Source organism: Dendrobium catenatum, unplaced genomic scaffold (assembly GCF_001605985.2).
Source record: "Dendrobium catenatum unplaced genomic scaffold, ASM160598v2 fragScaff_scaffold_290, whole genome shotgun sequence".
Lineage (NCBI taxonomy): Eukaryota > Viridiplantae > Streptophyta > Magnoliopsida > Asparagales > Orchidaceae > Dendrobium > Dendrobium catenatum.
In genome coordinates this window covers 1,181-13,953 of record NW_021318752.1, presented here as the reverse complement: position 1 = coordinate 13,953, position 12,773 = coordinate 1,181, and the positions used below count along the sequence as shown (strand labels likewise).

Here is a 12,773-nt window from a genome sequence, read left to right as displayed (position 1 = left end):
GAAGGGAGGAGGGGAATTTCAAGGGATTTGATTTTGCTAAAATCCACTCACCTCAATTTTCTTCAATCCGGATCTCCACGAAAATAACTTGGCGAAAATTTAGAACTCTCGAAGACAAAATAGTTTGGCGAAAAATCTAGAACTCACAAAGAGATCTAGCTTCTCCTACGAACTCACTAAGAGATCGAGGAGGGGAACTCACAAAGAGATCATAAGTGGCAAATTTTCATTCCTCAAAAACTAACTATTACATAAGAAAAGGGCCATATATAGGCCTCCAAATGATAAAGAAAATAAAAGACTAAAATCCCCTTTGGGCCACAATAGCGACCAAATACCCATAAGGGCAAAAGCGGAAAAACTGAAAATAACATAAACTACTACATGAAATGACTCAAAATAAAACTCATGATCGTAGCCGTCGATCTCCGGCGTCTCCTGATTGTACACGTGTCAAAAAAAAAAAAATGCTGACGATGTCCTCATCACATATCTTTTTGCTTTAGTCATGGATGTTCTCACTAGACATTTGCAAGAGGATGTACCTTGGTGTATGCTTTTTGCTGATGATATTCTTCTTGTTGATAAGACTAGAGAGGGAGTTGAAAGTAAACTTGAATTATGGAGGTCAACATTAGAGACTAAAGGTTTTCGCTTGAGTAGATCTAAAACGGAATATATGGAGTGTAATTTTAGTAGTAATAGACCTAGTGAGGGGATTGTGACTATGAGCGATCAAGTCATTAATAATAGTACACGTTTTAGATATTTTGGATCTATTGTTCAGAGTGATGGTGAAATAGATGGGGATATTATCAACAGAATTCAAGTTGGATGGTTGAAGTGGAGGAATGCTACGGGATTGTTGTGTGATAGAAAAGTACCCCTCAAACTTAAGGGAAAATTTTATAAGATGGTAGTGAGGCCTGCAATGTTTTTTGGTGCTGAATGTTGGCCATTAAAAGAGAAGCATAATATTAAGTTAAGTGTGGCAGAGATGAGGATGCTTAGGTGGATGAGTGGCTTTACACTTAGAGACAGGATACGAAATGAGCATATACGTGAAAAGGTTGGAGTAGCTCCAGTAGAAGATAAGATTAGAGAGAGTCGCCTTTGATGGTTTGGTCACATAAAACAGCGTCCTTCCAATGACCCGGTTAGGAGAGTAGAGGTATTAGATTTGACTTATGTTAAGAAAGGTAGAGGCAGACCTAAAAAGACTTGGTTAGAAAATATTAGAAATGACATTTCCTTATTAGATTTAAATGAGAATTTGACCTTTAATAGGACACAATGGAGAAAAAGGATTCATGTAGCCGATCTCACGTAGTGGGATAAAGGCTTGATGTTGTTGTTGTTGTATTCTTGTGGATAACCCTTTCAGTGAATTTGACAACTTGGAATTTCAAACTATATGGCTGTAGTGGTAATAGGTTATGGATAGTTATGGAAATAATTACTTGATTGCAATCAAGGTTGATATCCATTTGCAGGGTCGGATTTTCTATGTGCCTGATGACTTGACGGACCTTTTATAGGATGATAGTTTATTTATTTTTTCTTGTTTTGTTGCTTGAATATGTACAAAATTAATGTAATTCTCGTTGGCCGTAGCAGTGACTGGTAACATTTATCAATTGAAAAATTTTAATATCTATTTGTAAAGGAAGTATTTACCATATAACAATCACTAAAAGAGTCGTTGTGATTCATATGCATATTAATCTTGGAGGGTATCCAATCTGTATAGACAAGCAAATTGTGGGTTATATCAATTTCCTAACTTGATTGCTTATAAAATTGCATTTTTTTAAACTCAAAATGTATTATTTGTTGTTTTGTGTTCTTTTTAGATCATATTGACGTATGAAATTCATACATAAATGCACTTGTGTGGTAAATATTCTCGCAAGTTATAACTTCTTTGGCAAACTGATTTTTCCACTCATAATTGTTACTTGGGATTTTTAAAATTTATAAAATTGGGTTTATTTAGTCTATCTTTTAAGGATTCAATTACCGAGTAACAAAAAAAATTGTTAATTGTGAAGTTGAGTGTGGCTTAAATAATATATTAAGATAGGTGCCTGAAAGTTAGGAATGATAAATTGAGAAATCATTATATTAGAGAGATGGCGGAAGTAGCCTTTATTGAAGATATGATAGTGAAAATGAGACTTGTGTAGAAAACACACGTTATATGGATTGATAAAATTAGTGTTGAAGGATTATTAAGTAAAAATATTAGACTTAAGATGTGATGAATAGAATTTATTGAAAAACATTGTTAGAAAATCAGATTATTACCTCATGTAGCACTCTCTAGAAGAATGAATTAAAAATAAGTATTAATAAAATTGATCCAATTAGTTGGGATAAGGCTAATAATGATTATTTCTGCATTGCTATTGTTGTGTACTTGTGTATCCTTTAACTTAAAAATGCAGCCTTTCATTTGCACCAATTTTATAATTCATAGGGAAGCTATATTTGATCATGACAAAATTTTAGTACGGAGAGACCGTAAGCCTTGAAGGGATAATTGTTGATGATGGAATTCATATCCTTTATAAAATTATTTAAATCATTCAAATACAAAAGGCATAAATCTATCAGAGGGAGAGTGGCTCTAAGAATAACAAATGTCCTTCTTCGTTCTGGAAAAATAACTAAGGTGTAAACCTCACTCTCGTAAGCTGAAGGTTCCTTATTTTTTCGGAAGTAGATTGAATTTAACGTTCAATTAGATTTCTCCTGAGATTAGTATTAGGGTTTATTTTGATTTGAGTTCTACTTCTTATGAGCGCATGCCCTTATAGTTAATTATCCCTCTTAATGCATTAGAAGAGCACTATCGATTAAGGATGAAATATATTTAGCTTTATACATGAAGTGCGAAAATATGCAACAATATTTTAGTTTTAGTTATGGTGATGAATGTGCACCCGATTAAGATCCCATGGTTCCATCGTCCTGAGTATACCGTGGATTCAGTCTACCAACACTAACGACCATTGATTGTAGTTTCCAGGAAATCTGATTAGCAGTCATGGGTTGCCTCTTCTCAGAGATCCAAAGTAAATTGAAGTGGAGAAATGTGAATTTTTATTTGGTGTGATTTGGATTGAGGCTTATGGCTTTGTTTAAGAGTTGCCTGTGTTATTGAATTGGGTAGGGGTTTATGACTTTTATTTGAAAGTGTCCATAGTGGTGGGACTAACAGCCTCTATTAGAGGTGGCCCAAAAATTTTTGGGTATATATGTCTTATGACTTATATTAGAAGTAACCCGAAGATTCTTAGTTGGATAGGTCTTATAACTTCTTTAGAAGTTGCCTAACAACGGGCCTTATGACTTAGCTCTATATGCAAAGTAGCCCGTATGGTGGGTCTTACAACCTGATTCTATAGACTAGGATGTCCAAGTGAGAGGTTTAGTGATGAGGACATCGTCAGCGATTTCAACACGTGTTCCATCGGAGACGTCGGAGATCGACGACCACGATCCGGAGTTTTATTTTGAGTCTTTTTTATGTAGTAGTTTATTTTATTTTTCAGTTTTACGGTTTTACCCTTATGGGTGGTCATTTTGATATTGTAGCCCCGAGGGCATTTATTTCTTTTAATTTTGGTTCATTTTGGCCTATTTATAGGAGGCCTCATGCATTGTATGGGATGATGAATCATTGATAATGAAATTTTTATGTTTATGTTGATCTCTTAGTGAGTTTATGAGAGGAGAAGCTCGAGGAGGGTAACTTGCAATACCCGTCAATCTTTGGAAGAGTTCGAGGTTCGCGGTTCTTACGATCTCTTTGTGAGTTCATTAGTTATCTCTGTCCTTCTCGTATATTCTTGTTCATCTCCTTTCTCCCCTCTTCATGCAACATTCTTCTTCTCCACCACAATCTCCCGCAAGCAACGACCAAAAGTTGAAAGGAGCCAAACCTCTCACTAGCTTCGCCATCATTGGAGCCCCTACCCGTCGGCCGGCCACCTTGCCGCCGGCCTCTTCCCTCTCCTCCACTTCCCCACATCTCCCTTCCCTAGTTCTCATTGGAATTTGAATTTCAAAAATTCAAATTCTTTCCAAATTTGGACATTCCATATATGGAAATTTTTTGAATGAATTCAAATTTAAAATAATTGATTTGGATTTAATTTAAAATTTCCCTAGTCATCATTCATGTTTGGAAACGCCTCTACCTCTTTCCCTAAACCCCTCTCTACTACTCATCCCGTCGGCCCCCGCTCTTTGGCTCCCCATTAATTGCCATCAATACTCCTCTCAATTTTGAAATCTGAATTTGATTTCAATTAAATTTCCCTCGCATCCCATTTAAAAACTGAAATCTATTTCAGTTTTCAACTTTAAGCTCTCTCCCCTCCTCTCTCCTTGCCGTCGGCCTTTAGTGGGCTTTTCCCCAATTAATTCCCTCATTAAGGAATTAATTACAATTAAAGCTTGGATTCAAAATTCAAATTGCTCCCTCCAAATTCACCCAAATCTGAGATTAATCTTTGAATAAAATTGTGATTAAATTGGGGGCCCCATGTGAGTTAATACCAAGCCTTTCTCTCTCCTTATGGCCGGGCCACCTCAACCCCATTGCTTCTCTCTCTAATTGCCACCTCATCTTCTCTTAATTACCTCCCAAATGCCTCCCCACTCAAACGTAAGTTTAGTTTTTACTCCAGATCTCAAAATCTGAAAGTGGAAGGCAAGGTTATTCCCTCTCAGATTTCCTCTCCACTGTTATTTCATGTGGCTTGTTCTCCATAAGCCTTGCTGCCAAGTTGTTCTTCCCTAAAATGAGAGTGGAATTCCTCTCAGATTTTTGAGAGAAGAAAAGCTGAAACATTTCAAATTCCTCCAAAGAATTACTTCAGCTTTGTATAAGAATTTGGAAAACGGGAATTCTTCTCATATTTTGGTTCCAAAATTTGAAATTCCTTTTTTTTGGATTTTGGTGAGCCTGAAATCTTCCTACCGGGATTGCTGTTTGGAGATCGTTTTTTTCGTGACGTCAACATAGAGATCGACGCCACCATTGAAGATTACGTGGATCAGATACTAGTTTCCCCATCAACCGCCATCGACGAATACTACCGTCCATCTGAGTGGCCACGCTTGCACTGTTCATCAACTCCTCCCGCTCTGAATAGCTTTCCCGTGGACAGTATTATATGCTCCCTCTTTCTCGTGGTGATCACATTAGTGTTGCTAATATCTTTTTTCTGTTAACCGCAAGAGAGCTTGAGTGAGGGAAACTCAAGGTGACTTTTCTAAATATTAACCCGCGGATTATTATTAAAGTGCATTCGTCATTATTCAGATGTTTGTTATTGTTTTAAATTGTTGTGCCTAATGAGTTTGTAACAATGCCTAAGCAATTTTGCAACTGAGATTTCTTTAAATCATTAATTGTGACTCGTTAATCTTTATAATTTCTTGCTTACTCCGTTGTCTTATTTTGTCTCCGTGCAATTCCGATATTGTTTCACATCATTTAGGGTTATGTTATTTTTTAAATATTTTCCTTAGAGATCGGACTTACAGCTTCTATTAGAAGTTACCGGAGGATTAATTGGTGATTATGGATTAAGTCATTTTTGCCTAAAGATTTTTCATAAAATTGGACTTATGACTTTCATTGAAAGTGGTCGGATAATAAATTTTACAAACTAGTTCTTATAAACAAAATTGTCTATTAGAGGTTTGAGTTTAGAATCTAGGATCATTCATTTTGAAGTTCTCTAACACAGGTGTCTTATTGCTTCGCTTAGATAGTATGACACTAGACTGTAGTTTGACACTTACTTGCCAGTAGTTATTTTTTTGCTTTTAGTAGTTCTTATTATTTTGTGTTTGTAGTCTTTTCTATTATAGCAGTTATTATTCTACTTTAGCACTATTTTATGTCTGTAGTAGTTAGATTTACTCTTTTTAGTGATGCACTAACTTTTGCCTGTTTGCTTGTAATTGCTCGGAGCCAGCAGATTAAAGAGCTCTCAGATAGCTGCTGTTGAGAGTTTTAGAGTGCTTGAGTTTATTTGTTGGAGAGTTTTTATTATTTTTAGAATTTGTGTTTGAGAGCTGTTTAGTAGTATGTACTTAAGTTGATTGTATAGTCGAATTATTGATTATTTATATTTTTATTTTACTTGCATTAATTAATTATGTAAATTAATTAAATGAATTTTAATTGAAATTAAGTTTTAACTTCAAATCAATTGCTCAGTTTGTTAATTTATATTTCAATGTATTTTGACATTATTTTAAGTTAAGTTGATTTACTCAATTAATTGATTCTAAGTTTTTTTTTTGAATTAGTTAATTAAAGTTTTTTTTATATTAATTCATTAAAGCTAGGCCGATGATGGAAAAACTATCCTCAAAATTCCGACAATTAAGGCCGGTTGTGGGAATTTGTATTCCTCGAAATTCCAGCAATGAAGGCCGGTGATGGGAACATCCTCAAAATTCCGACAATGAAGGACGGTGGTGGAAACTAGTATTCCTCAACATTCTGGCAATGAAGGCCGATGATAGGAACCTGTATTCCAACAATAAAGGCCGGTAGGAGTAATATTCCTCCAAATCCTGGCAATGAAGGCCACAACCACAAAACAGAGGGCACGCGCGGTTTGGACTTACTCGACTCTCGTTCGATGTCCTACGGCATTGAAGGCCGCTGGTGCAAAACAGAGGGCACGAGCTGTTTGGACCGCACGACTCCAACGTCAATGAAGGCCGCTTTCTTCTCTCTGCTTTCTTTGATTTGTATATCACAGGCGATTCCAAAATAAGATCCCTTTGATCTTAAGTTACTGCAATAAAGGCCGATTTTTTTTTTCTACAATAAAAGTTGAAAGGCCCTTTTAATTTTAAATTGAACCTTATTGGACCGGACCGATCCAAAGCTGATCCAAAGCTCGGCAAGGGCCTGCACGCAAGGAGCCACTCGCTCGGAGTCTTCTTGCTTCGCAGGAGGCTTCTTTGACTCCTTCGTATTCTTCCTTCCTGTCCGATTGGGCTCCCTGCCTGTTCGACTCAACTCTTTCGGTGCTCCTCCCTTCCTGTCGGGTCGGATCGGGATACTTGCACCGCACGGTTCCGCACAGGATGCTCACCATGAGAGCTTTCGGTCAAATCGAGCGTCTGTGCGGCTTCGTCGGTGCGGCTTTGCTTCACGGGTCACCTATGCGAAGGTAGGGATGACGCGGCTGCAGCTGCTCTCACAGTCGAGGCAATCAAAACCCTCGATGCGGACGGCGGCGGGCTTAAGATCGTATCAGACACAGCGGATGTGGATCCGGATCCAATCAACGTTGGAACGAGGGGAACCAGAGCGGCCGAAAAGGATGTTCGACGGGATCGTTATTGGATATCGAATCCGAAGTCTTCGGTCTTCATGCCCTTCCCGTCGGATTGGAAGTTTGGATTAGGGTCACTGGTCGCCTCTTCAGCTCGTCTCGGCCAGCGGCTTCGGCTTCCGTCAAGGCCTCCGTCGGTTCTCCAAGCTTCGTCCGCTGCGAGTTTCTTGTTGGTAGCGTCGGCAAGGCTCCGCCTCTCCTTTTCTCCTTCTTTTCTTCCTCCGTTCCTGGTTCCGTCGTTCGGCTTCTTCCGCAAGTCTTCTCGCATCTGGTGGCGTCAGACAAAAGTCCTTTCTTCGCCTCTTATACGAGGAACTAAAAGGAACGTTCTTCAGCGGCAATGAAGGCAGCCCTATTTTCTTCGTCGATCCGGCAATAGGAGCGGCAATGAAGGCCGGCTTCCTTTTACAAAGAATTGTCAACAAATCGTGGCTCTGATAACATGTTACAATTCATAGAATTTGAGAAAGGTAAAAATACCTTCTAATTATTATACAAAATTTTCCCTATTTATAGATCTATACAAGATGTCTTAATAAAGAAATAAATAACTTCTAATTGATACATAATTGCCTCAATATAATCCTTCCTAATTCAGCTACCCAAATATAGAAGGATATTGGCGTGATCCAGGTGAGCCTCCCACGGATTCTCATCCTGACCGTGGGATCAAATGCTAAGGGACGGCTGAGATTTTGACAAAACATTTCAGATTCCTCCAAAGAATTACTTCAGCTTTGTATAAGAATTTGGAAAACGGGAATTCTTCTCAGATTTTGGTTACAAAATCTGAAATTTCTTTTTTTGGATTTTGGTGAGCCTGAAATCTTCCTACCGGGATTGCTGTTTGGAGATCGTTTTTTTCGTGACGTCAACATAGAGATCGACGCCACCATTGAAGATTACGTGGATCGGAAACTAGTTTCCCCATCAACCGCCATCGACAAATACTACCGTCCATCCGAGTGGTCACGCTTGCACTGTTCATCAACTCCTCCCGCTCCGAATAGCTTTCCTGTGGACAGTATTGTAAGCTCCCTCTTTCTCGTGGTGATCACATTAGTGTTGCTAATATCTTTCTTCTGTTAACCGCAAGAGAGCTTGAGTGAGGGAAACTCAAGGTGACTTTTCTAAATATTAACCCGCGGATTATTGTTAAAGTGTATTCGTCATTATTCGCATGTTTGTTATTGTTTTAAATTGTTGTGCCTACCGAGTTTGTAACAATGCCTAAGCAATTTTGCAACTGAGATTTCTTTAAATCATTAATTGTGACTCGTTAATCTCTATAACAACTCATGAAGCAAAGGCTATTACTGCGTGAATAATTTCTAATTTCTGCTGACCTAGATTTTAAGTGGCACTGAAAGGACGTCTTTCAAAGGTGAGTGCATAATCAGGTGTAGAACGGAGGGGATATCCTAAGTTGATGTGCACAAGTGCTTCCTCTTTAGGAAGTCGATTTTTCTTGCCTCAACCAATTTCTTTGTACATCAACACAAGAAGTGGCGATCAACGCCATTGAATAAGATAGACCGCCCTCCTTTAAGCATAAGTCCCGCTTTTCTTTTCGAAGATACTCCGTTGTCTTATTATGTCTCCGTGCAATTCCGATATTGTTTCACATCATCTTGGTATCAGAGCATGGCTAGCATGCTTGACTTGTGCTAGATGCATCCTAGGAGTTCTATTTAATTTGTCTTTAGTGGTTTTCATGCATAGCATCATTTAGATAGCCTTATTTTATGTTTTCCTTTTTGCTGTCCAGAAAAATCTGCACTAAATTTTTTATATTACATGAGCATATCTTGTTGTGTGAGTGCTGCCACCTACCCCATAGCCTCAATTTTAGTTTGGGCCTCTTAGCCTTTTGTCTACACTTGCTATCCACTTAATTCCTGCGCATATTAGTAACCTTTTAGGAGAGTTTTAGGTAGTAGTCACTTGCTGTCCGCACTCCATAGTCCACCCAAATAGTTTAGATAACTTTGTCCATCTTTTAGCTTGCTGCCCTATTATTTCCTGCAACCTTTGGAGCCTTTAGGAGCTTAGTTTTAGAGTGTTTTGGTGCTGCCCTTCTGTCCTTAACCATCCCAAAACTCATCCTAAACACCTAGGCTTCTTCACCAACTGTTTGGTTTGCTGTCCAAATATTTTCTGCACCCTGTAGCGAGTCTAAGTGAACCTAACTGAGTGTCTAAATGACGTCCCTTACACCCAATCATCTTTGAGTGTCACTTGACGCTTCCCAATGGACCCGATAAGACTCCAAAAGAGTTTAGATTACATCGTTAACCTAGTGGGCAATATGACTAGAAACCATCCTGCTTGCATTGTTCATCTTTGTCATTGTATTTTATGGATCATTGGATGAATGAAATTTTCTATTTTATGTTCTCTTTGTGAGTGCTTGAAGATCTCTTGGTGAGTTCTTCGTTTGAGATCTCTTAGTGAGTTCTCTAGGTAATTGTAATCCTAGTATTTAGTTCTTCCACCTCCCTCTTCCCCACCATAAGAAACCCCACCTCACCTCACCCGAAACCCTAGCCGCCGCCCCCTTGGGCTTCCCGCCGCCGTCCATCCTCTCACCACCGGCCGGCCACACAGCCACCCGCCGACCACCTTCCATCCACCTCCTCTCCGCTCATTCCGAATTGAAAATTGAATTTCAAATTTCCAACTCTTTCCAAATTTGGAAAATTCCATATATGGAAATTTTTTTCTTGAATTCAAATTTGAAATAATTTGATTTGGATTTAATAAAAAAAATTTCCTAGTCATCATCCTTGTTTGGAAACCCCTCCCTCTCTCCCTAACCCCTCTCCCTCTACTCATCCCGCCGTCCCTTCCTATTTGGCTCCCCACTAATTGCCCTCATTACTCTAAATTTAATTGAAATCTGAATTTGATTTCACTTAGATTTCCCCCCATCCCATTTAAAACTGAAACCTATTTCAGTTTTCACTTCTAGCTCTCTCCCCTCCTCTCTCCTTGCCGTCGGCCCTTAATGGGCTTTTCCCCAATTAATTCTCTCATTAAGGAATTAATTGCAATTAAAGCTTGGATTCGAAATTCAAATCTCTCCCTCCAAAATCCCTAAAACTGAAATTAATTTCAGTTTTCTAAAACCCAACTCCCCCTCTCACCCTAACTCCACCGCCAGCCTCCCCTCCTCTCTACAACCCGCCGGCCTCCCCTCTTCCCCTTTGGAGAACTTCTCGTGGCGACCACCCATCGTCAACTCCATGTCGCGTGGCGGATCCCGAGCTAGAATGGGGGCTTGTGTTTGATGCCCAAGGTAATCTCGACGTCCTACAATCGCCGTTCTTTGACGTGGGATTTGAATCCGATGAAGACACCGTGGGAGATTACTTGGATTGGATCCTCCCGACCCTCATCCAAGTCATTGATAGACCACTCCCCTCTTGCTCTCTCTCTCTCTCTCTCTTGCTCTCTATCTTTGATGGAACATACTAGCCCTCTTGTTTTCTCTTGCTCTCTCTCTCTCTCTCCCTCTCTCTCGTCCTTGCTCTCTCTCTCTCTCTCTCTCTCGCTCTCTCTCTTCCTCACTCTCTCTTGCTCTCTCTTACTCTCTCTCTCTCTCTTTCTCAATTTCTTTCTCTAGCTCTCTTTCTCTCAATCTCTCCCTCTCTCTCCCTTGCTCGCTCTCTCACTCTCTTTCTCTCTCCTTCTCTCTCTCTCTCTTTCTCTCTCTCTCTCTCTCTTATTCTAACTTGCTCTCGCTCCCTCCCTCTCTCTCTCTCTATCTTGCTCTCCCTCTCTCTCTCCTTCTCTCCCTCTCTCTAGCCTTCTCTCTCTCTTATTCTAACCTGCTATCGCTCTCTCTCTCTCTCTCTCTCTCTCTCTCTCTCCCCCTCTCCCTCTCTCTCTCGCTCTCTCTCTCTCTCCCTCCCTCTCTCTCTCTCTCTTGCTCTCGCACTCACTCTCTCTCTCTCTGTTGCTCTCTCACTCTCTATTTCTCTCTCTCTCTCCCTCCCTCTCTCTCTCACACACACTCTCTCTCTTGATCTTTCTCTCTTGCTCTCTCTCTCTCTCCCCCCTCTCTCTCTCTTGCTCTCTCTCTCTATCTCTATCTCTTCTTACTCTCTCTCTCTTCTTGCTCTCTCTCTCTCATCTTGCTCTCTATCTCTCTCTCACTCTCTCTCTCCCTCCCTCCCACTCTCTCTCCCTCCCTCTCTCTTCTTTCTCTCTCTGCTCTCTCTAGCCTTCTTGTTCTCTCTACCTATCTCTCTCTATCTCTCAATCTCTCTCTCTCCTCTCTCAATCTCTCTCTCTCCTCTCTCTCTCTCTCCCACTCTCTCCCTCTCCCTCTCTCTCTCTCCCTCTCTCTCTCTCTTGCTCTCTTTCTAATTCTCTCTCTCTCCCTCTCTTGCTCTCTTCCTGTGGGAGATTACTTTTAAGTCATTCTCGGAGTGGTTTCATCTCTTGTGTGGTTCTTCTTCTTCCGACAACCCTAAAAGTAGACAAATGAGCGTAGCCTCAAGGTGAGACAATCGCTTTGTTAACCGCCGGATTCTAGTTGGCTTTTCATTTGCTTTGCTATTTATTGCTGTCGTTATTTTATAGATCTTGCCAATTTAGCGGTAACAACTTGCCTAGACTTGGTTAAAATTCTAAGATCTCTTTGAAATTTTACTTAAGAAAAAGCATCAAGATTGAACTTTCATTATTTTAACAACTTTTATTAAATTTTTTGAGATTCAATTCCTGGTATCACATAACTACCTCTTTTATTGGGACAACCCGTGGACCTTACTGTGGTCAAGACCACCCACCCATTAGTAACATCCGGGTTGCTGCCTCACCTTATAGGTCTTCACCTAACCTTGATGGCCGACCCTCTACTGTGTCTTCTGTTAGACCAATCTCTTATGACTCCCCACTTGGACCTACTTCTAGCCATCCCAGTCAACCTTTCGCCTCCCCAGTCCTTGACCCTGCAAGTATGATTATAATAAAGGAAAACATTAAGAAGAAGAGGTTTCCTGAACCTGAAACTGAGTGCATCCATTTCGTGGATGCTAGTGATATCACTAATGACGAAGAATTCTTTGAGGTTGAAACAGAAGTGCTTGAATCAGACTCCCAGAATGACTTAAACCTGAGCTAGGAAAGTTAGAACCTTTAAACGTCGACACCTTAACCCACCCCGATCCTAGTCTCCCCGATGATAAATCTTTGGACAAAGTATGCCTGGACGATAGGAATATGATCTTGAAAGAAGCCAATCTGGCCTTGGACACATTGAATTTAAATTCGGAAGATCCTGATTTAGTCGTATTACCTACTGAGTTGACTTTGGAGAATCTTCATGGTAAGAGTCTCGAGTCGGAAGTGGTTCAACGACACTTACTACCTGATTTAATTCTCGATTTA

General features: G+C 40.0%; 1 protein-coding gene across 4 annotated transcripts in view; it reads left to right on the top strand.

Annotated features, from left to right (window-relative positions):
- LOC110094312 (uridine 5'-monophosphate synthase) overlaps positions 1-6,169 on the top strand; it is a 16,183-nt gene extending 10,014 nt beyond the window's left edge. Inside the window, exon 4 of one of the 4 annotated variants that reach the window (XR_003700236.1) lies at positions 5,993-6,011. Coding sequence is in view for 3 of the 4 variants with exons in the window: in XM_020819516.2 (XP_020675175.1) it covers positions 5,997-6,029 (33 nt within the window). In the remaining variant the exon portion in view is untranslated. Of the gene's footprint in view, positions 1-5,992 lie in introns of all 4 variants that reach the window. The other 3 variants (XM_020819517.2, XM_020819516.2, XM_020819518.2) reach the window with 3 other exon arrangements.
- The last annotated feature ends 6,604 nt before the right edge of the window (positions 6,170-12,773 follow it).